Here is a 23,314-nt window from a genome sequence, read left to right as displayed (position 1 = left end):
ACATGACCCATCAATTCTACTCTTAGGTATACCCAAGAAAATTGAAAATATGTTCACATAAAAACTTGCGCATGGATGTTCAGAGCAGCATTACTTATAACAGCTAAAAAGTGGAAACAGCCCAAATGTCCATCAGCTGGTGTGGGTGAACAAAATGTGGCGTGTCCATATAATGGAATATTATTTGGCCATAAATAGGAGTGAAGTACTGATCCATGCTAAACACAGATGAACCTTGAAAACGTTTACGTGAAAGCAGCCACATATTGTATGCCATCATCTGTCTGAAGTGCCCAGAATGGGCAAATCCACAGAGACAGAAAGTAGATTAGTGATTGCCGGGGGTCAGAGGGTGGTGGGAGTAACTACTAACGGTTATAGTTTCTTTTAGAGTGACGAAGATGTTCTGGAATTAGATAGTGGTAATCGTCATACAACCTTGTGAATTCACTCAAAACAATTGAATTGTATACTTTAAAAGGCTGAATTTTATGGTATCTGAATTATATCTCACAGCTGTTATTTAAAAAAAGAAGTTGCAATGTTTAGTTACTTAAGGCCCAACAAGAGCATTTTTTGAGTATAGGGCCTATAAGAAATCTGTGAATTCCTCCTACTTTCATCTTTCCCTAAACAATAATACTATCACTTCACAGATTTGATAAGCTACTTGTATTATTTTAGTGACCGTTAAAGTCATTTCCTGTGCCACACTTTGGGAAAATCTGGATCATTGTATGCAGTTGCCAAACTAGCATGCTTTATTTTATTGTAATTTACTCATTTACCTTAGCTTCCCTTTTAGGGTTACATACAGTAGTTTCTTTAAAAAATTCCGTTAAAAAAAGTAAAGATGAGTCAGTAAAGGAATATGTGTTTTGTTTGTTTTGGGTCACTAAATTAACTGAATTTTTTTCTATAAAGAATTTGAATATTGACAACTTTAAAGCTCTTTCCTAGAATTTCATTACCTTTCTTAACTTCAGATCCTTTCAGAATGGCACTGAGATTTTCTCAGTAGGGAGAGCATCATAATATTGGTCTCATTAAACTATGTCTAGTTCCTGCTGAGAAGTAGATTGAGACCTGAAAATGTTTATCACCATAGGAAACAACAGAAAAAATATTTCAAAAATACAGAGTAACTAACTTCTCTTAGAATTCAATTTGGCACACTGCTGTTACATATCTGAATTCTTATTCTTATAAGATAGGTTAGTAAAGCGAGTAGGTGGTTCTCAGTCTTTTTTCCACTTAATCCCCCCCTCTGTGGGTATGTTGGTAGCCATCAGAAAGGGAGAGGGGAATGAGTGTGTAGTTTTAAAAGGCCACTTGGTGAGTCTTATACTGCAGCCTATCCCTAGATCAAAGTAAGAATTTCTGCCACAGTGATCAAAAGTTTAATGGGAGTGTAAAACCCCGCTTTTTGGGCAGAAAAATGGTTAAGGACAAATAGCCTTAGAAAAGGCTAGAGAAATTTGGGATTTTTTTTTTTTTTAAGATTTTATTTATTTATTTGACAGAGACAGCCAGCGAGAGAGGGAACACAAGCAGGGGGAGTGGGAGAGGAAGAAGCAGGCTCCCAGTGGAGGAGCCTGATGTGGGGCTCGAACCCCGAACGCCGGGATCACACCCTGAGCCAAAGGCAGATGCTTAATGACTGAGCCACCCAGGCGCCCCTGGGATGACGTCTTTTTACAAGTGCCTGCTCTGCTGGGAAGGTAGAAGCTAAAGACAGAACTGTAAACCTGGGAGCCAGAGGCTCCTGAGTTCTGTCCCATTCCAGCCCAGGTCTGTCTGAACAAGGACACTCTGGGGATGGGGGTGGGTGGCAAAGGGGTGGGGCATGGGAGTAATCTCATTTAGTAGACGCTGTACAAGCCCTTGTAACTCATCAGGTATGAGCCCTGGTTGAAAATAGAATGAAATTTGTCGAGGTACATAACCTCCCTAACAGACTGAACAACTGGGAGAAGCTCTCTCTGCTCCCACTTATTCCCTTTCTGTGTATGACTTCCTAAATAGCTCTGAACAATCAGCTATCATCTCTCCCTGCCAAGCTTCGTGTTAGAACCTCAGGCGGTTTTCTGAGTTAATTTAATGTATTTTTGACTGTTTTTTTAGTCTTACCCCATCTAATGTATCCTCCAGTGCAGTCAGAATTTTACTTTCTAAAATGCAAGTCAGATCAAGTTATTTTTCTGCTTAAAACCCCTGATTCTCCCATTACTTATTTTAAAAAAAGGTATATTTATTGAATTTCTTTAAAGATGCTGGTACCTTGTCTTTTGATTGATTCATTATATTGAGTACTTTCTTTAAGAAAACTCAATATATAGAAATTCAAGTTCCTCACGAGTTTTGCACACATTACCGCTCAATACAGCCTGTGTAGTACTGGCCTCTCTCAGCTAGTGGTGCTTCCTCTCTCGTCTCTGGTGGTACGTTTGTTGATTCATCTGGGGAAAATGGCTTAGGTCAGGAGCAGGGACCGGATCAGGTATAACTTTGCAGGTCACAAAAGGGATTTTTTTTTCTGTATTCGTGTGATGAAAAACTATCAGAAAAACCATCAGCTCTCTGAAAGGTTGAAGAAAACGTATGATTTTGTAGGTGTAGCTCATTTCCTTTTAACACTGAGAAATATCCTACTAGATATCCTACAGTTTATCCCTTCACCTACAGCAGTGTAACTTGGTTGCTTCCAGGTTCCAGCAGTTATGAATAAAGCTGCTGTAAAGATAATGTATGCAAGTTTTTGTGTGGACATATTTTCAACTCATTTGGGTAGATACTGAAGAGCAAGTTGCTGGATCATAACTTTTTGTTTTTTAAATGTAGTTGACATACAATGTTACATTAGTTTCAGGTGTGCAATATAGTGATTCCACAGGTCTACGCTACACTTAGTTATGCTAATTGTATAGTAAGCTATATTAAGTTTACACTAAGTGTATACTCAGTCTATACTGCCTATAAAGTAGCTATTCCATATTGCATTCCTACCAGCATGAATAAGAGTTCCTGTTGATCCTCATTCTCACCAGCATTTGGTGTTATTGGTGTTCTGGGTTTTGGCCATTTTAACAGGTGTGTAGTGATATTTCCTTGTTTAATTTCCAGTTGCCAAATGTCATGTGATGTTGAGCATCTTTTCATATGCTTATTTACTTCCTTCATCTCTTCTTTGGTGAGGTGTCTGTCCAGATCTTTTGCCCATTTTTAAATCAGGTTATTCATTTTCTTGTTTGTTATGAGTTCTTTGTAGATTTTGGGTAACCGTCCTTTCTTTATTAGGTATGTCTTTTGCAAATGTTGTCTCCCCATTGGCGGCTTGTTAGACTTTTCACTGAATCCTCTGCTCTTTGTCCCATGCCTCATCCCTGCCCTCTTTTGTGCCCAGCGTTATCCAGCCTAGGGCTGTTCCAGCTCACTTTTCCCAGTTCACTTCCCTTCTAAATTTTACCAGTGTAGAGAAGACTTAACTGTTTGCTTGATCCAAGTGATGACCTGGGGGGCTTAACTGCTCCTGACAAACTTGGGAACAACCTCCCTATCATCATACCCTGATTTTACCCCCTGCTTTCCAGAGCTCTGCTGGAAATGGCATTTCTCTCTCTCAACTCAGGTTTTACAACTTCTACTCTGAAAAATAATTTACCATTTCTACATCTGCTTTCTATCCTCTGGTCTCAACTCTTCACTTTCTGTAAGGACTCAATTTAGATGTGTTCCTGCCCCTTCCTGCTGTAGACCATCTGATCATTTCTGTTTCTTGTCAGCAAGAGGTTCAGGCAGTTTTTTGTAGAGTTACAAATTGATTGTGGTCTGCTTTAAACACAAAACACTTTTCCCCCATTATCTACTCTTCCTAATGACTTCATAACACTCTGGATTCATAATGGTTGATTTATAAGATGCATCATTGTTTTATGTACCACTAAGGGGGAAAGAAGTGCTGTCCAAATATGATACACAATTGATTCCAAGATTCATCCAAACTTAAGAGATGTCTAAGTGTGGGAAAAAAACTAAGTATGTCTTAGAATCATTGTCCAGGGGTGCCTGGGTGGCTCAGTCAGTTAAGCGTCTGCCTTCAGCCCCCGTCACGATTCCTGGGTCCTGGGATTGAGCCCTGCATCGGGCCCCCTGCTCAGCAGGGGAGTCTGCGTATCCCTCTCTCTCTGCCCCTGCTTGTGCACTCTCTCTCTAGCTCTCGTTCACTCTCTCTCTCAAATCTTGAAAAAAAAGAATCATTGTCCAGTACCATAGTGAGTGTACAAACAGGAAAGTATGTATAGATCCAAATCTAAAATTACTGGAGAGACTGGTTTCCCAATTAAATAACAGGGACAAAATTAATCACTGGGAACTTTTTAACTTTAAATGACTTTCCCTAGCACTGACCATTCTCTCTGTTCAGGATTATCTGACCATACCAACCACCAGAATCATTCTGTTTTGTACCTTAACTCAGGCTGCTTTCTTCACAGTTAGTGTAGTCTTCATCTAGTGAAACTCCTCCACTGAAAACTTCTTATGCTGTATGTGGCATTTGTGCTCTGTAGCCTGACACTGAATATATATTATCTAAAATCGTCTGCCATTATTTTATGTATGTTTTATTTTAAGTAGTTCTATTTAAGTAAGATTAAGTAGGAACATGTATACTTTTCTTTGCCAGAATGCATATAAAAATACTGAGCACATAGGAAGGTATTCAGTAAAAGTCTATTGATTTTTTAGTTTTTTTTTGGTTAAGGTTCAGTAGCACAGATCCTGTTGCTCAAATCCTAAATAATAAACCTTATAATAGGATTTTTGTTTGCTATTTCAGAGGTCAAGTTAAATCTTCTGGAGAAACAAACGTATTCTACATTACCATAGAGGAAGATACATCCAGTGTTTCTAGAGTTTATGAATATTTTTCGAAAGACTTCTCCAACAATAATTATAGATATCATAGAGAGCAAACATATCTCTAAAGGTAATTCTTTCTCAAAGCAATTGGGCTTTAAAGCTCTCTTTAAATTAGGGTTTTATAGTGCCCTTGGCTTAAATAAACCCAAGTGAGCTTTCTTTTGCTAACTGCCTTGTAAATGTTTCATTTGGACATAAGTCTGTTGATGGAATTAATTTGATTACATAATGTATGAAGAACAGCCTTTGTTTTTTTATTTTTCTATCTAACTTAAAAGAACCTGGACCAAGAAAAGAAAAAATATGGAAGGATTCATTGCCAGGACTAAACTATTCTATTGTTCCCTTTCTACTCACCTTAAATTCCAGATCTTTGGTGTATCTCTCTAGTTCTACAGTCATTCATGGAAATGCTATGTGGGTGAATATTTTGTGAGAATATGGGTTAAGAGGGTTTATATCTCACATCATATTGTAAAGAAGTGTTAAGATCCTCTCTAAATACCCAGCCTGCTTGTCTCTTCACCACTCTCAAAGACTCTTAGAAAAATCCCCTCTATAGTTATGAGCAGTTCAAGCTTGGCCTTTGGCTTACAAACTCCACTCAGGAAAAGAAAGGACAAGTAACCCCTGGGAATGATTATTATTCAGACAGTCCCCCTTAAAGGGTTTGCCACACATGCTTTTTCTTAGGGACTAAACTTTTTGTAAACAAAATTAATTTTGTAATTTTTGCCCTCATTTCTAAATGGCTTTAAGCTGAGTAGGACATCATAAAGAAGGGACATTGGGTTGGAAGAGGGCAGAGTTGGGGGGAGAGTTATATTGGAAAAGCAGACTGATAAATGTGCCCACATATTGTGGTATTAGTTACCCCAAAAGCTAATAGGATGGGTTGAGAAAACACAACATAAAATTTCCACAAAGAGGAACTTGGCATAATTCTATAAAAATCTTTATCATATGCATTCTACAAGACAACCTTAGCCTGGTCTGTTAAAAAATGTTAATGTCATGGGGGAAAAAAGGCTTAGTTTTGCTTTTTGTCTTCAATCAGTAAAGGAGACTGAAGTAATATGACAGCTTAGTACAATATGGGATCCTTGATTGAATTTGCATCAGTAGAGAAAAGCTGCTATAAATTTCACTATCGGAATAAACTGTAAACTTAAATACAGGCTGTGTATTAGATAATATTCCATTGGGTTAAATTTCTTTGGTGTGATAATGCAGTTGTCTTTGATCTTGGGAAATATATACTAAAGTACTTAGAGGTGATTAGTCCTGATATCTGCAACTTATTTTGAGATGGTTCAGAAAATAAAACGTGTGGTCTCTTTCAGACATTTATTTTACACTAAGTGATGGTCTGTGTGTTTTGCTTCTTGCTTTTTTTTTTTTCTTTAGGATGCATGCTTATTTGTGACTTCCTAATTTTTATCTTTTTCCTTGTGTCCATTCTGCTACACGGGCTACTTGGGACTCGTTCTTGAATTAGAGTTCTATAAACCTGTAGTTTATTTTTAAACTGTTTCTCTCCTTACATTGCAGTGCTTAAACCTGTAATCTCGGCTGCGAAAATACACACTCTTATTGATTACCAATAGAATTGGTAAGAAAATATGGAGGGATTTGTGCAATTCCATCACCTCTAAAAGAAAAAGGGTTTTGTTTTAAAGATTTCATTTATTTATTTGAGAAAGAGAATACAAGCAGGGAAGAGGGGTAGAAGGAGAGAGAGAAGCAGGCTCCCCCCTGAGCAGGGAGCCCGACGTGGGACTCTCGATTCCGGGACACTGGGATTATAACCTGAGCCGAAGGCAGACTTTTAACTGAGCCACCCACCTGCCCCTAAAAGAAAGTTTTGGTTTTTTTTTTTTAATTGAAGTATAATTAATATGTTAATTAGTTACAGGTTTACAAACATATTGATTTGACAATTCTATACATTACTCAGTGCTCACCATAAGTGTAGTTACCATCTGTTACCATACAGTGTTTTTATATTACTGTACTTTACATCTCCAGGACTTATTTATTTTATAAGTGTAAGTTTGTACCTCTTAATCCCCTTTATTTTGCCCACCCACCTAATACCCTATCGTCTGGCAGCCACCAGCTGTTCTCTGTATTAAAAATCTGGGTTTTTTTCTTTTTAAGATTTTACTTACTTATTTTAGAGAACATGAGAGCATGTGTGTGAGTGGGGCGAGGGGGAGAGGAAGAGGGAGAGAATCTCAAGCAGACCCTACACTCAGCGCAGGACCCAACGTGGGGCTCCATCTCACAACCCTGAGATCACAACCTGAGCTGAAATCAAGGGTTGGTCGCTCACCCGACTGAGCCACCCAGGCACCCCAAGAATCTGTTTTTTGTGTGTTTGTTCATTCGTTTTATTTTTTTAAATTATTTTTTAAGATTTTATTTTTTTAAGTAATCACTACACCCCATGTGCAGCTTGAACCCACAACCCCGAGATCAAGAATTGCATGCTCTACCAGCTGAACCAGCCAGGTGCCCCCATTTGTTTTGTTTTTTAGATTGCACATTTAAGTGAAATCATATGGTAGTTGTCCTTTTCTGTCAGACTTATTTTGCTTATCATAATACCCACTAGGTCCATTTGTGTCACAAATGGGAAGATCTCATTTGTTTTTATGGCTGAGTAATATTCCATTGGGTGTATATATCACGTCTCATTTATCCATTCGTCTATCATGGATACTTGGATTGCTTCTATATGTTGGCTATTGTAAATAATGCTGTGATGTACATAGGGGTATGTATATCTTTTTGAATACATGTTTTTGTTTTCTTCAGGTAAATACCCAGCAGTGGAATTAAAAGATTGTATGATATTTATATTTTTCATTTTTAATTTAAATTCAATTTAATTGACATATAGTGTATTATTAGTTTCAGAAGTATAATTTAGTGATTCATCAGTTGCATATAACACCCAGTGCTCATTCCATCAAGTGCCGTCCTTAATGCCCATCACCCAGTTACCTCATCCCCCCACCTACCTCCCTCTATTTTTAATTTTTTAAGGAACCTCTATACTGTTTTCCACCGTGGCTGCACCAGTTTATATTCCCACCAACAGTGCACAAAGATTCCTTCTTCTTCACATCCTCACCAATACTTATTTCTTGTCTTTTTAAGACTAGTCATTCTGACTGGTGTAAGATGATATTTCATTGTGGTTTTGATTTGCATTTCCCTGATGATTAGTGGTGTTGAGCAGCTTTTCCTGTATCTATTGGGCATCTGTATATCTTATTTGGAGAAATGTCTATTCAAGTCCTCTGCTCATTTTTTAATTGGATTGTTTGTGGGGTTCTTTGTTGAATTGTATGAATTCTTTATATATTTTGGTTATTAACCCCTTATGGGATATGCCATTGGCAAATATCTTCTCCCATTCACTGGGTTGCCTTTTCGTTTTGTTGGTTTCCTTTGCTTGTGCAAAAGTTGTTAATTTTGGTGTAATCCCAATAGTTTATTTTTGCTTTTGTTTCCCTTGAGACATATCTATAAATACATTGCTAAGGTTGATGTCCAAGAGATTACTGCCTGTTTTCTTTTAGGAGTGTTATGGTTTCAGTCTTATATTTAACTCTTTAATCCATTGAGTTTATTTTTGCTTATGGTGTAAGAAAGCGGTCTAGTTTCATTCTTTTACATACAGCTGTCCAGTTTTCCCAGCACCATTTATTGAAGAGACTGTCTTTTCCCTATTGTATATTCTTGCCTCCTTTGTCCTATACTAATTGGCCATATAGGTATGGGTTTATTTCTGAGCTCTCTATCCTGTTATGTTATTCTATGTGTCTGTTTTTGTGCCAGGACCATACTAGTTTGATTATTGTAACTTTGAGTGTATCACGAAATCTGGGATTGTGATACCTCCAATTTTGCTCTTCATTCTCAAGACTGCCCTGGCTATTTGGGATCTTTTGTTCTTTACAAATTTTAGCAGTATTTGTTCTAATTCTGTGAATATACTTACTGGTATTTTGATAGGGGTTGCATTGAATCTGTGGATTGCTTTGGGTATGATGGACATTTTAATGATATTCTTCCAGTCTGTGAGCATAGTAAACTTTCCCATTTGTTTGTATCATCTTCATTTTTGTTCGTCAGTGTCTTACAGTTTTCAGAGTATAGGTCTTTTACGTCCTTGGTTGAATTTATTCCTAGATATTTTATTCTTGTTGGCACAATTGTGAATGGGATTCTTTTCTTAATTTCTGTTTCAGCTACTTCGTTATTGGTATATAGAAGTGCAACAGATTTCTGTGTATTAATTTTGTAGCCTACAACTTTACTGAATGCATATATTTGTTCTAATAGGTTTTTGATGGAGCCTCTAGGGCTTTCTGTATATAGTATGTCATCTGCAAACAGTGACAGTTTTATTTCTTCCTTATCAGGATGCCTTTTACTCCTTTTTCTCATCTGATTGCTATGACTAGGACTTCTAGTACTATGTTGAATAAAAGTGGTGAGAGTGGACATCCGTGTCTTGTTACTGATCTTGGAAGAAAAGTTTTCAGTTTTTCGCATTGAGTATGATGTTAGCTGTGGATGTCATTTGTGGCCTTTATTCTGTTGAGGTATAGTCCTCTAAGCCTGCTTTGTTGAGAGGTTTTTGTTTTTTGTGTTGTTGTTGTTATTTTATCATGAATGGGTGTTAAATTTTGTCAGATGCTTTTTCTGCATCTGTTGAGATGCATCTGTTGAGGTTTTTATCTTCTTCATGTTAACGTGATATATCACATTGATTTTGTGAACCACTCTTACCTGGAGTAAATCCCACTTGATCATGGTGTATGATTTTTTTTTCTTTTTGTGTATTGTTGAATTTGGTTTGCTAATATTTTCTTGAGGGTATTTGCATCTATGTTCATCAGAGATATTGGCCTGTAGTTCTCTTCTTTTGTAGTGTCTGGTGTTGCTATTGGAATAATGTGGTCTTCTTAGAGTAAATTTGGAACTTTTCTGTCCTTTCCTATGTTGGGGAATAGTTTGAGAAGAATAGGTATTAACTCTTCCATAAATATTTGGTAGAATTTACCTGTGAACCCATCTGGTCCTGGACTTTTGTTTGTTGGGAATTTTTTTAGTTACCAAGTCAATTTTGATACTAGTGATTGGTCTCTTCAGATTTTCTATTTCTTCCTGATTCAGTTTTGGAAAATTGTATGTTTCTAGGAATTTATCCATTTCTTCTAGATTGTCCAGTTTGTTGGCATATACTTTTTTTTATAATATTCTTTTACCATCCTTTTTATTTCTGTGGTGTCAGTTGTTTCCTCTTTTGCATCGGATTTATTTATTTATTTTTTTCTTGATGAGGCTGGCCACAGGTTAATCAATTTTTTTGATCTTTTTGAAGAACTGGCTTCATTGATCTTTTCAATTGTTTTTTTTTTTTTTTTAGTCTCTATTTCATTTATTTCTGATCTAATCTTTATTATTTCCTTCTTTCTACTAGATTTGGGCTTTGTTTTTCTTCTTTTTCTAGCTACTTCAGGTGTAAGATTAGGTTATTTATTTGAGGTTTGTTTCTTGAGGTAGACCTGCCATGTTATAAGCTTCCCTCTTAGAACTGCTTTGGCTGCATCCCAGAGATTTTGGACCATTGTGTTTTCATTTTCATTTGTTTCCATACATTTTTTGTTCTCCTCTTTGATCTGTTGGTTGACCCATTGATTGGTTAGTAGAATGTTATTTAGCCTTCGTGTGTTTGTGTTCTTTCCAGTTTTTTGTTTTGTTTTGTTTTGTTTTTAGTAATTGATTTCTAGTTTCATACTTTTGTGGTTGGAAAAGATGCTTAATATGATTTCAGTCTTCTTAAATTTACTGAAGCTTGATTTGTTGCCTAATGTGATCTATCATGGAGAATATTCCATGCTCGCTTGAAAAGAATCTGTTTGGGGATGGAAATTTATGTATGTATCTGTTAGGTCCATCTGGTGTAATGTGTCATTCAAAGGCACTGTTTCCTTATTGGTTGTCTATCTAGATGATTTGTCCGTTGATGTAAATGTGCCATCCCCTACTATTATTTTATTGCTGTCAATTTCTCCTTTATGTCTGTTAATAATTGTTTTCTATTTAGGTGCTCCTATCTTGGGTCCATAGACATTTACAGTTGTCATACCCTCTTGTTGGATTGATCCCTTTATCATTATTTAGTGCCTCTCTCTGTCTCTTGCTTACAGTCTTTGTCTTAAAGTGTATTTTGTCTGATATTTAAGTATTACCACCCTGACTTTTGTGGGGGTTTTTTGTGTTGGGTTTTTTTGTGTCCATTTTTCCATCACTTCACTTTTAGTCTGTTTGTTTCTTCAGTTCGGAAATAAGTCTCTTGTAGGCAGCGTATAGATGGGTCTTTTTTTTTTTTTTTTAATCCATTCAGTCACTCTGTGTCTTTTGATTGGAGCATTTCATCTATTTACATTTAACCTTGCTGGGTAGAATATTCTTGGTTGCAGGTTTTTTTCTTTCAGCACTTTGAATATCCTACCCCTTTCTGGCCTGCAAAATTTCTGCTGAAAAATCAGCTGGTAATCTTATGGGGTTTCTCTTGTATGTAATTGTTATCTTTTATTGCTTTAAAATTGTCTCTTTATTGTTACTGTTTGCCATTTTAATTATTTTGTGTCTTTGAGTGGATCTCCTTGGGTTCATCTTGTTAGGGACTGTCTGTACTTCCTGGACTTAAATGTCTGTTTCCTTCCCCAGATGAGAGAAGTTTTCAGATGTTGTTTCTTCAAATAAGTTTTTTGCCCCCTTCTTTCTCTCTTCTCCTTTTGGGATCCCTGTAAAGTGAATGTTATTATGCTCATCGTCACTGAGTTGCCTTAACCTGTTTTCATTCTTTATTATTCTTATTTGTTTTTGCTGTTCAATGTGGTTGTTTCCCATACCCTGTCTTCCGGAGTGTGGATCTGTTCTTGTGCTTCCTCTAGTCTGCTGTTGATACTCTTCAGTGAATTTTTTCAGTTACTGAATTCTTCTTCTCTGACTAGTTTTTTAAAATATTTTCTCTTTGTTGAAGTTCTCACTGAGACCCTCCACTCTTTTCTCAGGCCCAACGAGTATCTTTATGACCGTTACTTGGAATTCTTTATCAGTCATATTGCTTATCTCCATTTCATTTAGCTCTTTTACTGTGATTTTGTCTTATTCTTTTATTTGGGAAGTATTCCTCTGTCTCCTTATTTTGTCTAACTCTCTGTGTTTGTTTCTGTGTATTAGGGAGGTCAGCTATGTCTCCTGGTCTTGAAAGTAGTGACTTTGTGTAAAAGAGGTCTGTGGTGTCCTGCAATGCAGTACTCCCTGGTACCAGAATCAGGTTTTCCACTGAGTGTTTTCTGTGTGGGCTCTGTGCCCGCCACTGTTGCAACTGAGCCATGTTTGCCTGCAGCCCAGATGGCTACACTGACCTGCTTTTCCTATTGTGGGCATATTGGGCAGGGTTTAGCCCCTACACAGTTGAAAGGCCTCTCTGAAATTGCCTACAGCTCATTGGTGGGTGAGGTTGGAGTCAGGCTATTTATCTACTGTTAGCCTCTCTGCCATAACTATGGGCATATAGGATAACAGGACTTGCTCCCTCTGTGGGCAGCTAAGAGGCTCAGCTGCTGGATCTGTGGACATGCTGGTGTGTTGGGTTCCATCTCTCCGTCTCCCATGAGTAAGAGTCACTTTAGAGTGGCATATGTCCCTGTTGGGGCTGCTTGTGGGGAGTGATGGGACAGAAGCTGCTTTGGAGGATGCCTGCTGAGGTGGGTCCACAGGGAACTCAGTGCTGGTGAACTAGATGGAGAGTGTTAGCTCTGGCTCCAGCAAGTGTCCTGCTATCTAGGCTGGGGGAGGGGGAAGAGAAATGAAGCCTGTCGGCACTATTATTCCTGGAGAAATCTGAATATCCCTGCCCCTCCTTTGCATGTTCTGAGATTAGTAAATAAATCTTCATGTATACCATAGGTGCTGTGTCTCTCCTTGAGTTAGTTATTATACTGGCTCTGTAAGGATGGGAACTCAGTTTCCTGTTGCGCTTCAGGTCTCCTGGAGTTAAGCCCACTGATTTTTTTTTTTAAGATTTTATTCATTTATTTGAGAGAGAGAGAGCAGGAGGGAGAGAATCTGAAGCAGACTGCTCTGAGCACAGAGCCTAATGCAGGGCTTGATCCCACAACTGCGAGATCATGATCTGTGTCAAAACCAAGAGTCAGCACTCAGTCAACTGAGCCACCCAGGAGCCCTTAGCCCACTGAATTTTAAAACTCCTAAAGTTAAGTCTCATCGGTTTTCAAAGCCAGGTGTTATGGGGACTCGTATTCCTAGTATGGGTCCCTAGTGCCTAGAGTGCCTGGTGTGGGGTCTGATCCTCACTTCTTTGTGCTTGTGATGTCCCTCCTGTTTGTGGTTAGTTTCACAGAGGGGTTTGGTTCCTAACCACGTCTGTGCCCCTCCTACCCTTTTTGATGTGGCTTCCTCTCTACGATTAGTTGTGGAAGGTCTGTTCTGCCAGTCTTCAGGATATTTTCAGAGTTAGTTATATATATGTAGTTGTTACATCAGGTGTCCATGGGAGAATGTGAGCTCAAGATCCTGAGAAGTCTTAAACACATTTTATTAACATGCCCTTATATAGTAAGTATGCTAATAATATACCAACTTCAAAAGATGAACCATTTCATAGAAACATTAGATACCCTAAGTAAGCCACCTAGAGCTCATTGGTAATATTTGATAATTTGTGAAAATTTTCCTTATATGACTGGTCTGGGAGTACTTTTGAATATAAATTGTGGTATAGAGCAATGGTCCGTGTTAATGCCCCAGGGGAACAGATAGAATAGAACCTAGATGGCAGAGTTCAATAATCCACTATTTTTGAGAAGGTCGAGAGTCTCTTTTCAGTATTCTTTAACTTTGGTGCCTTAAGACCCAAAGTAACTTTTTGGTGAGTAGCTCAATTAGAAGAACTCATTGTTTAGTAATAAAAGCATATTCTTTGTTTAAAATATACAGGATCTTTTTTTTAAATTGAATCTGAGATTGTTCCTTTATTACTTCATAAGTTCCCTTGTTTCTCATATAGTGCTTATGTCCTTGAGGGTGAATCCTCCCTTCATCCCTCCTTCTCTCTCTCACTCTCTCTCTCTCCTGTTAGTATGTTTTCTGTCTCTGACATTGATAAGAAAGGGAAAGTGAACAAGTTTCCAGAATTTTCAGATAAGCAAAAAATAAAGATTGAGACTGGCAGGAAAACATCCAGAGGAGCAGTGATGAGAAGAATCTGCTCATGGTTGCCGTGTGTCTGACTGTCTTCAGTGAGGCACACTGGGAAGGCTGGGACTGATCTCACTAGCTAACATTAGTAGCATTGTTTATGGCCAATGGAGAGAAGGTGCTGATGGCTCCCGCGCTCTAAGAGGATGATTTCATCTCCCTGTTATGGGGAAGCATGGAGCCATCAGAAAGTAGTTGTCCATCTTCTCTCTCTCTCTACCTAAAACCTCAGTCTTCAGCCTTGCTCTCTTGGGAGGACTTTTTCCAACTCTGAGCCAACACCAGTCTTTCCACCTGTGCCAGGGAAACCTGACCTCAGACTTTCTCCATGACTTCAGTTCCATAGTTAACCCTTCCTGGTTCACATTTTCAACGCCTCTTAAAAAAAAAAAACAACAACAACAACAAAAAAAAAACACACTGGACTCTGCTGCCTCTGCTGCCTCCTAAGCCATCATCCTCATTGTCCCTAGTTGCTTCTCTTACCCACCATTTCTTGGAGTTTTTCACTACCAGTGGACTGCCTCCATTCACTTACCATCTTCTCACCCACTTTTGCCACTTGTCCTCCAGCTCTTCCCACATCACTCTACCAAATGTGCTCTCAAAGACCTACTTCTGAGATTTAGATTCTGAGTGTGGGGGCTTTAAGTCTTCATTTTTCTTGATTTTTGAGCAGCCTTCAACAAGATATACTGTCCATCCCTTGCATCGTAGACCTTGGTCCTCTGTCTAAGGGTCTTCATCTGTCCAGCATGTTTCCTCTGTCTATGGGTCCTCATCCTCCCTGCCGCCCCTGAACCCTGTCCAAGACCTGGTCCTCAGTCTTTTTCACTCTTTTTCAGGAGTTTCTCCCCTCTGGATCCCATTTAGGCCAACAGCTACAAGTACCTCTGCACTGTGAGCTTTTCTACTTTTCCAGCTCTGGAACCCAGTTTTCCCATCACAGAGTCCAGTGCTTTTTCATCTCCAAGCTTTCTGTTCTTACTGAGCCTTTGGCCCCGGATTCTCTCTGTATATAGCTTTCCCTTTGACATTTTGACTAAATGAAGAGATCCTGGTTAAGATAAAGTAAGCATTTCATTCAGAATAATGGGAAACTCCTACATTACCATTGTCACTCCTACCCCTTGCAAAGACTTATTTTGTATTTCTTCTCCTTTGTATAATTTATTGAAATTTTACTTTGACTACTGGAGTAAATGTTTCTTTAATGTTGGTCTCCACCAGCTGCATGAGAACAAATACCATGTATATGCATCCAGTTCACAGTTGTGTTTACTGTGCCAATTATAGGTCTTGGCACATAGCAGGTGTGCAGTATATTTTTGCTGAAGGGAAGAATAAATGAAGTAGGAATTGACCATTAAAGATTTGCCAGTAAGTTATCAAATTTTAACTAGGTAATTGGATTTTAAAAATTTTTCTCAAAATACATGTTCTTTTTCATAAGTAAAATGATTAACATTCAATATTGTTTTAAAAATTTAAGTATGACTTTTATAAATGTTTTATTTCAGTGGGTGATTTTTAAGGAAATTTTCAGGGTATCTGTTGGTAATGAATGTTCCTTTAATTTTCTCTTTCTGATTGTTAGGTTTTTCTAAAATGAAAGCATTTTCAGTACTGATTGTTATTTTAGCATTATTAATGTTAATCTTTTAAAAGGGTTTAATGTTGGGGCGCCTGCGTGGCTCAGTCAGTTAAGCGTCTGCCTTCGGCTTAGGTCATGATCCCAGGGTCCTGGGATCGAGTCCTGCATCAGGCTCCCTAATCAGCGGGAAGCCTGCTTCTCCCTCTCCCACTCCTCCTGCTTGTGTTCCCTCTCTCGCTGTCTTTCTCTCTCTGTCAAATAAATAAATAAAATCTTAAAAAAAAAGGGTTTAATGTTTTCTAACTATAATAGTAACATATATTCATTATTGAAGGTTCAGAAATACTGAATATCCCCAGTTAAAATTTGGCTTATTTCTTTACATATCTTTAATATATATCTGCACATACTTACACACTCACATTTTTCCCCTCTATAAGATTGGATCTTACTGATAACAGCATTGCGTATTTGTGGTCTCTTACAAGCTTGTTCTTATATTATGAAATATTCTCCTAAATGAAATGTGCATTTTAATGGCTTCATGATACTACATTGTATGAATTTACTATCATTTATTCAATGATTCTGTTACTTTAACAGTGTTAAAACTGTTGGTATAATATGCAACAATTTAGCTTAACATATTTTAAGCTAATATACACATACTTTTCAGTGAAAGTACTTTATTACTAATGAGTTAGATTTTAGTGGGAACATATTTGCATATTGCCAATGTATTAGTTCAGTCTGCCATGACAAAGAACCATAGACCTTCCCACTGTATCTTCACATGGCTGAAAGAGAGAGGAAGCAAGCTCTCCGGTGTCTCTTATAAAGGCACTGATCCCATTATGAGGGCACCACCCTCATGATCTTGTCTAAACTTAATTTTGTCCCAAAGGCCCCATCCCCAAATATGATCTTATTGGCTGCTGGGCTTCAGTAGATGAATTTTGTTGGGAGAGGGAGATGGACACAATTCAGTCCATAGCAGCCAACAGTGAAAACTATTTCAGAAACTATTTGTTGTTCCCTAAGTAGCATTTTAAAAACTAGGACGTAGAATTGTTTTCATTTTATCCATGGGTAAGATTATCTGAAAATCTTCATAGAAAAAGTAAAAATTCTAACTATTCCTTATTCATCATGGAATATGTGGTTAAATTATGCATTATTGGCATAAAATGGAACTGTGAAATTACATGAAATTGCTGTACTGTCCCATTCTCTGAATGTTCATAGTTCCAGAAAAACTGCAAGTGGCTCTTAATGTCTTTTAAAATAGTCTGTGAAAAGAGACATTAGAGAGTTTCCTTTTCCTGTGTGGAAAATAATAGCCAGTTTTATGAGTGATTATTATCACCCAAGTTTCTTTTAAAATTAGTCTCATTCTGTCCAAAAAAGACTTACCATCTTATAGTGCTTTATATTTTTTGAAAAATCTTTCTATAATACCATTTTTAAATGTCAGTGATAGATTGATCTTATAACAATGTCACTAGAATAGAATAAATTTGATCTCTATTTAATATTGAGAAACTTGAAACTTAGAGAAATTACGTTATCTTACCTAGGGTCAAAAATCCGGTTTGGATTAGTTCTGTTACTTCAAGTCGTATCTTCTGTGTGTTCAAAAGAATGTAGAACATTTCTATTTCTTGGTCTGAGAAATAGTAATTAATCAGAGAAAGATACTTTAAAATGGTTACCTTTGTAATTATGTAGAAAAGTGAACAGTTAGAGAGGATTCTGGTCTTGTTAATGTCAACTCGAATATTCATATATAGCATTCTCATTTAAAAATAATATCATTAAATAGGGGTGTATTTTAAAGAGTCATTTAAAAGCACTGTTGGGGCACCTGGGTGGCTCCGTCAGTTAAGTGTCTGCGGTTGGCTTCATGTCATGATCCCAGGGTCCTGGGACCAAGCCCCGCATCGGGCTCCCTGCTCAGTGGGGAGCCTGCTTCTCCTCTCCCCGTCTTGTGTTCTCTCTCTCTCACTCTTTCTCTCTCTCAAATAAATATTTTTAAAAAATAAAAGCACTATTAATTTGTTATTATGCTTAGCATCCTTTTATTGTTCTTTTTTTAAGTTTTTAGAAACTTTATTTTAACATTGTGGTCCTGGAAGATACTGTTATATGGCCAGTAGAATATTGTATTTCTTTTATATAATACAGTTTCAGAACCAAATAATTGGTTTTCTTAATATGTGAGTTGTTGTGGTTGGAACCCTGGACTATTTGAGACTAAACAAAGCTATAAATTCAGATATTTTCTATTTTTGGCTGCCAATTTTGGCTGATAAGATGGCTTGGCATGTCTATATCAGAACAGGAGTCAGTAGTAAGGTCTCTTTCACAACTACTCAACTTTGCTGTTGTAGTGGGAAAGCAACTGTAGGCTATCCATATGCGAAGGGCATAGCTGTACGCCAATGAAACTATTTACATAAGACAGGCAACAGCCATATTGGGCCTGCAGGTCCCAGTTTGCTGACCCCTGGATCAGAGTATCAAGTGAAATAGAGCTCTTCACCATAATATTTCCCTATTATTTGTCAGATGTTTTATTTACTTAAAGTCTATTCTTTTTAACTTAATGCTTTCATGTTTATGCTACTGTACTTTTATATTGTCAGCTACTTTTCTAGGCTCTCTAACATTCTCACACAGCTTTCCAACATTTTTGTCAACATCCCCAAATTTAATCAATTGAACATTTGCTGAGTTTCAGGAATGAGTGGTGGTAAGGAAATGGAGGTACTGGATTTAAAGAAAAGACAGACTCCCATGGACTTGGTGGCTTTAGAAGACCTATTAAAGGATACAGGACTTGAGATGACCCTTCAAAGACTGCAGGGAAATTAAGTATTAGAAAAAAGAGAAGAGTATTTAGGGGTGCCTGGGTGGCTCACTCGGTTAAGCGTCTGCCTTCAGCTCAGGTCCTGATCCCAGGGTCCTGGGATGGAGCCTGGTATTGGGCTCCCTGCTCAGTGGGGAGCCTGCTTCTCCCTCTTTCTCCCTCCCTGCTCGTGCTGTCACTCTCTCGCTCTCTTTCTATAAATAAATAAATAAAATCTTTAAAAAAAGAGAGAAGAGTGTTTTTTTAAAAAAAGATTTATTCATTTATTTATTCATTATTTATTCATTTGACAGAGTGTACAAGCAGGGGGGAGTGGCAGGCTGAAGGGGAGGGAAAAGCAGGCTCCCTGCTAAGCAGGGAGCCCCGGATCCGGATCCAGGGCTTGGGATCAGGATCTGAGCGAAGGCAGATGCTTAACCAACTGAGCCATGCAGGCACCCCAAAAGAGAAGAGTATTTAATGACCTTTTCAAGATCATTTCCTGGGATAAAATGATGAAAAGTGTAACTTGTTTTTCTCTAGGGATTCCTTCTCTTTGCATTATCTCTTTTCCTTCCACGTGCTTCGTGTGATGGATAAGGGATGGACACAGACTGTCCTGGGAAGGTCTCAGACCTGTGGCCTACACCACTCTAGCAAATGGACTTCTCTCCAGCTGGTTGGTGTGTTTTTCCTCAGTGCCTCTTTCAGCCTTTTCTGGGCATCCACATGGTAGGCAGATATGACCTTGGGGGTGGGTTGTAGGAGACCACCAACTTTCTTGGGTTACAAGCTACATTTATGCTTAAATGTGTAAATGAAAGATATCTTTCATGGGGATCTTTGCTAGCTCATTAGGGACATAACCTGGGGTTTGGAATTAGAGTTATTAAAACAAGAAAAACTATAAATAAGCATTTATTTCCCTTCTGTTGGACATATTTTCCTTTGGAGGGAACTAGCAGGAGAAGTAGCTGGCAAGACAACTGGGGTCTTGCCATCTCTCCGTCTTTTTGCCTTTGTTATGATTACGTCTCACAGAGTAGAGCAGACCACATGAGTATATGGGGAGGGGATTGATTCTGGAAGACAGGGTCCTATGTGGAGAGAGTGGAGCCCCTGCAATGGGGGTATGCCTCCAGTGTGTCTTCTCCTTGCAGAAGTACAGCTATAGGCCAGGCAGGTGACCGCCTAGATTTAGCAGTAGGATCTAGACTTACCAGGGTATGTGAAGAGCCAGGGAGTCTGTCTCCATTGCGTCAGTCTACATAAACAAGTTCTCTACAAAAATGGCAATGCTGGGCGCCTGGGTAGCGCAGTCATTAAGCGTCTGCCTTCGGCTCAGGGTGTGATCCCGGCGTTCCGGGATCGAGTCCCACATCGGGCTCCTCCGCTGGGAGCCTGCTTCTTCCTCTCCCACTCCCCCTGCTGTGTTCCCTCTCTCTCTGGCTGTCTCTCTGTCAAATAAATAAATAAAATCTTTTAAAAAAAATGGCAATGCTTTTGCAGCTTCATTGCAGTTTCTGCCTCTTGGTGCTGGAATTCATTTCTAAAGCCAGAATAAGATCACGTTAAAATGAGAAAAGCTCCAGGACACTGATTTTTAGCTTCCCGGTTGTTGGATTGTATAGTGTTCATTTCTTTTTACTTCAGAAGAAAGTGGGTGCATCTCTAAGCCATAAGTAATAGTCATGAATGTTGTACTATTTGACCACAGTGGTATGATGCACGGTCTCAAAGAACATGCAGGAAGGGAGCATTACTCTAAAGGGACTGTTTTGTCATTTGGAATTAAGGTTGAGGAAATCTTAACAGAATCATTAAAATTCAAGGACTAAAATGAAAATAAAGACCTATATGCAGGACGCTCTGGCTCTAGGGACCTGGCTTGCCTGGAGACAGAGGAAGAATTAGGCAGTGAGTAAAACTACAGAGATTGATATGTGAGCAGAAAAGTATGAATTGGATTTTGTAAGGAGACCTGTAGGAACTTGAAGGGTATCAGCTTTAAAAACAGACTATAGAGGGGGGTGCCTGGGTGGCTCAGTCGTTAAGTGTCTGCCTTTGGCTCAGGGCGTGATCCTGACATTCTGGGATCGAGCCCCGCATCAGGCTCCTCCCCTGGGAGCCTGCTTCTTCCTCTCCCACTCCCCTACTTGTGTTCCCTCTCTCGCTGGCTGTCTCTCCCTCTGTCAAATAAATAAAATCTTTAAAATAAAAAATAAAAACACCATAGGGGAATTAGAAAAGAAAATCTCTAAATTTAGAACCTACCAGACATTAAACAGATGAAAGAGGCCTTTAGGAAGAGTTAGGGCCTAGAGCTTCCACACATGCAAAGCCTCTCTTCCTCTGGGACACTCATGTAGGGCAGATACTTACTCTGAGGCTCCTGACCCTCACCCCCAAGCTAGACTGGGCCATATGGAAAACTCCTTTCTTCTAGACTATGTGGCCTCCTTTGCCTCTTTTATCCTGTTTCATTTGTAGTAAAGTCTTCAGGTGCAACTAAGGTTGGGCTGAGGTAAAACTAGCCAAGTAAATCAATCTATGAATCCAAAACAATGCGTGAATTTTTGGTATTTAGTATTTACCATAGCCAATATTATGTGTGTTGAAAAATACCAGTCCAAATGAAAGAATTAACTTCCAGTAAGAAAAGAACGCGGTTTGCTGAATTGCTTCTCCCTTTTTCAAACCATGCAGGTAATATATGCCTTAAACACTAAAAACGATGAGCATGAATCTGCCATCCAAGCCCTCAAAGATGCTCATGAAGAAGAAGTCCAACAGATTCTTGCAGAAACAAGAGAAAAAATCCTGCAGTATAAAAGCAAAGTAGCAGAGGAGTTAGACCTTAAGAGAAGGATTCAGGTTTTAGAAGCATCATTAGAAGATCACATAAAAATGAAGCAGCAGGCTTTGACAGAATTTGAAGCTTACAAGCACAGAGTTGAGGACATGCAACTTTGTGCAGAAGCCCAGCATGTCCAGCGCATAGTAACCATGTCTAGAGAGGTTGAAGAGATTAGAAGGAAATTTGAGGAAAGATTACGGAGTTTTGGACAACTCCAGGTACAGTTTGAAAAAGACAAACGCTTGGCATTGGAGGATTTGCGAACTGCTCACAGACGGGAGATCCAGGAGCTGTTGAAGTCACAGCAGGATCACAGCGCCTCGGTCAGTAAAGGGCAGGAGAAGGCGGAGGAGCTGCACAGGATGGAGGTGGAGACCTTAAACCAAACACTGGAAGAGCTAAGACTTGAACAGAAAAAGCTCATTGAGGATTATGAAGGCAAGTTGAATAAAGCTCAGTGCTTTTATGAGCATGAGCTTGATACTTTGAAAAGATCACAGCTTTTTACAGCAGAAAGTCTACAGGCTAGCAAAGAAAAGGAAGCTGATCTTAGAAAAGAATTTCAGGGACAAGAAGCAATTTTACGAAAAACCATAGGAAAATTAAAGACAGAGTTACAGATGGTACAGGATGAAGCCGGAAGTCTTCGTGACAAATGCCAGAAGCTTCAGATAGCACTTGTTACAGCAGAGAACGGTGTTCAGGTAAGTCTTTAAAGAATGTCACGTTAAACGTATAGATTCCCCCCCCTCCAATAACTGTCTTTCTCTTTCCAGTTAGACGACTTCAACTTTTTTTTCCATTTTGCTTTCTCCTACTTTTCCTTTGTGAGAAAATCAGTAAAGGGGTAATTTTTACTATTCCGTAGTTATTATTTCCAACTAGAACTTCAGATATTAAAAGGCCCATAAAGATAACTTAAAATCTTACTGATTATAAAAGGATTTTATTGAAATAACATGTTAATATTTTTCACAAGTGGCTTTAGAGAGTTAAAAAATTGGGCTTTTGGTTTAATTATGTTTTCTCCTTTACCTTCATTAATAATGACCTGCCCAATGAACAAAAAATTGATTGCTTTATAAACTTGAATTAAATAGGCATATGGCACATGTTTGAAAAAAAAAAAAGCCGAGAAGTCCCTACAAATTTTGTTTTACTGGCATAGACAATTTCATAGCTGTTTGTAATATCTGTGCAGTTTTTGAGTGAATTAGAAGGGTAGAATAGCCCTTCATGATTGGGTCATGTGATTTATGAAGATAAGTTACAAGTGTCATCGAAACATATAAAAGTAGGTATCATTAACTGCGACCTTTGAATAAGAGAAAGTTGATGCTTGTAATTTGAATTAGCGTCATTAGCTTAGCTAATGAGCTTAGCATCATTCTTGCATATTAATAATGGCTATTTGATCATTCTTAGGTTCTTCAAAAACAGCTTGATGATGCCAAGGAGGGAGAGATGGCCTTGTTGAGCAAGCACAAGGAAGTGGAAAGTGAGCTAGCAGCAGCCAGAGAACGTTTACAGCAACAAGCGTCAGACCTTGTCCTCAAAGCCAGTATGTGTGACCACAGTTCTTGGTATATTCCTCAGCTAAAACCAACACTAAAATGTTAATTCAAGACAAAATTTGCCTTTTCTTCCCATACTTTAAAATTATTTAGACTCTAAACCTGTTAAAGAACTCTAATTTCTTCTTAATCATAAGTAAGATAAGCAAATGACAACTTATTTTTAGGAATATATATTTATAGAAAAATTAAGAGTTAGCAACAGTAAA

General features: G+C 38.4%; 1 protein-coding gene across 5 annotated transcripts in view; it reads left to right on the top strand.

The window, feature by feature from the left end:
* Nucleotides 1–23,314, top strand: part of FAM184A (family with sequence similarity 184 member A) — a 117,319-nt gene that overhangs the window by 24,470 nt on the left and 69,535 nt on the right. For all 5 annotated transcript variants that reach the window (XR_005834346.1, XM_040627710.1, XM_040627708.1 and 2 more), the window contains exons 2-3: nucleotides 21,381–22,235; nucleotides 22,957–23,092. Coding sequence is in view for 4 of the 5 variants with exons in the window: in XM_040627710.1 (XP_040483644.1) it covers nucleotides 21,381–22,235; nucleotides 22,957–23,092 (991 nt within the window). In the remaining variant the exon portion in view is untranslated. The remainder of the gene's footprint in view (nucleotides 1–21,380; nucleotides 22,236–22,956; nucleotides 23,093–23,314) is intronic.

This window comes from Ursus maritimus, unplaced genomic scaffold (genome assembly GCF_017311325.1).
Source record: "Ursus maritimus isolate PB19 unplaced genomic scaffold, ASM1731132v1 scaffold_13, whole genome shotgun sequence".
Classification (NCBI taxonomy): Eukaryota; Metazoa; Chordata; class Mammalia; order Carnivora; family Ursidae; genus Ursus; species Ursus maritimus.
This window is presented reverse-complemented; position numbering and strand designations above follow the sequence as displayed.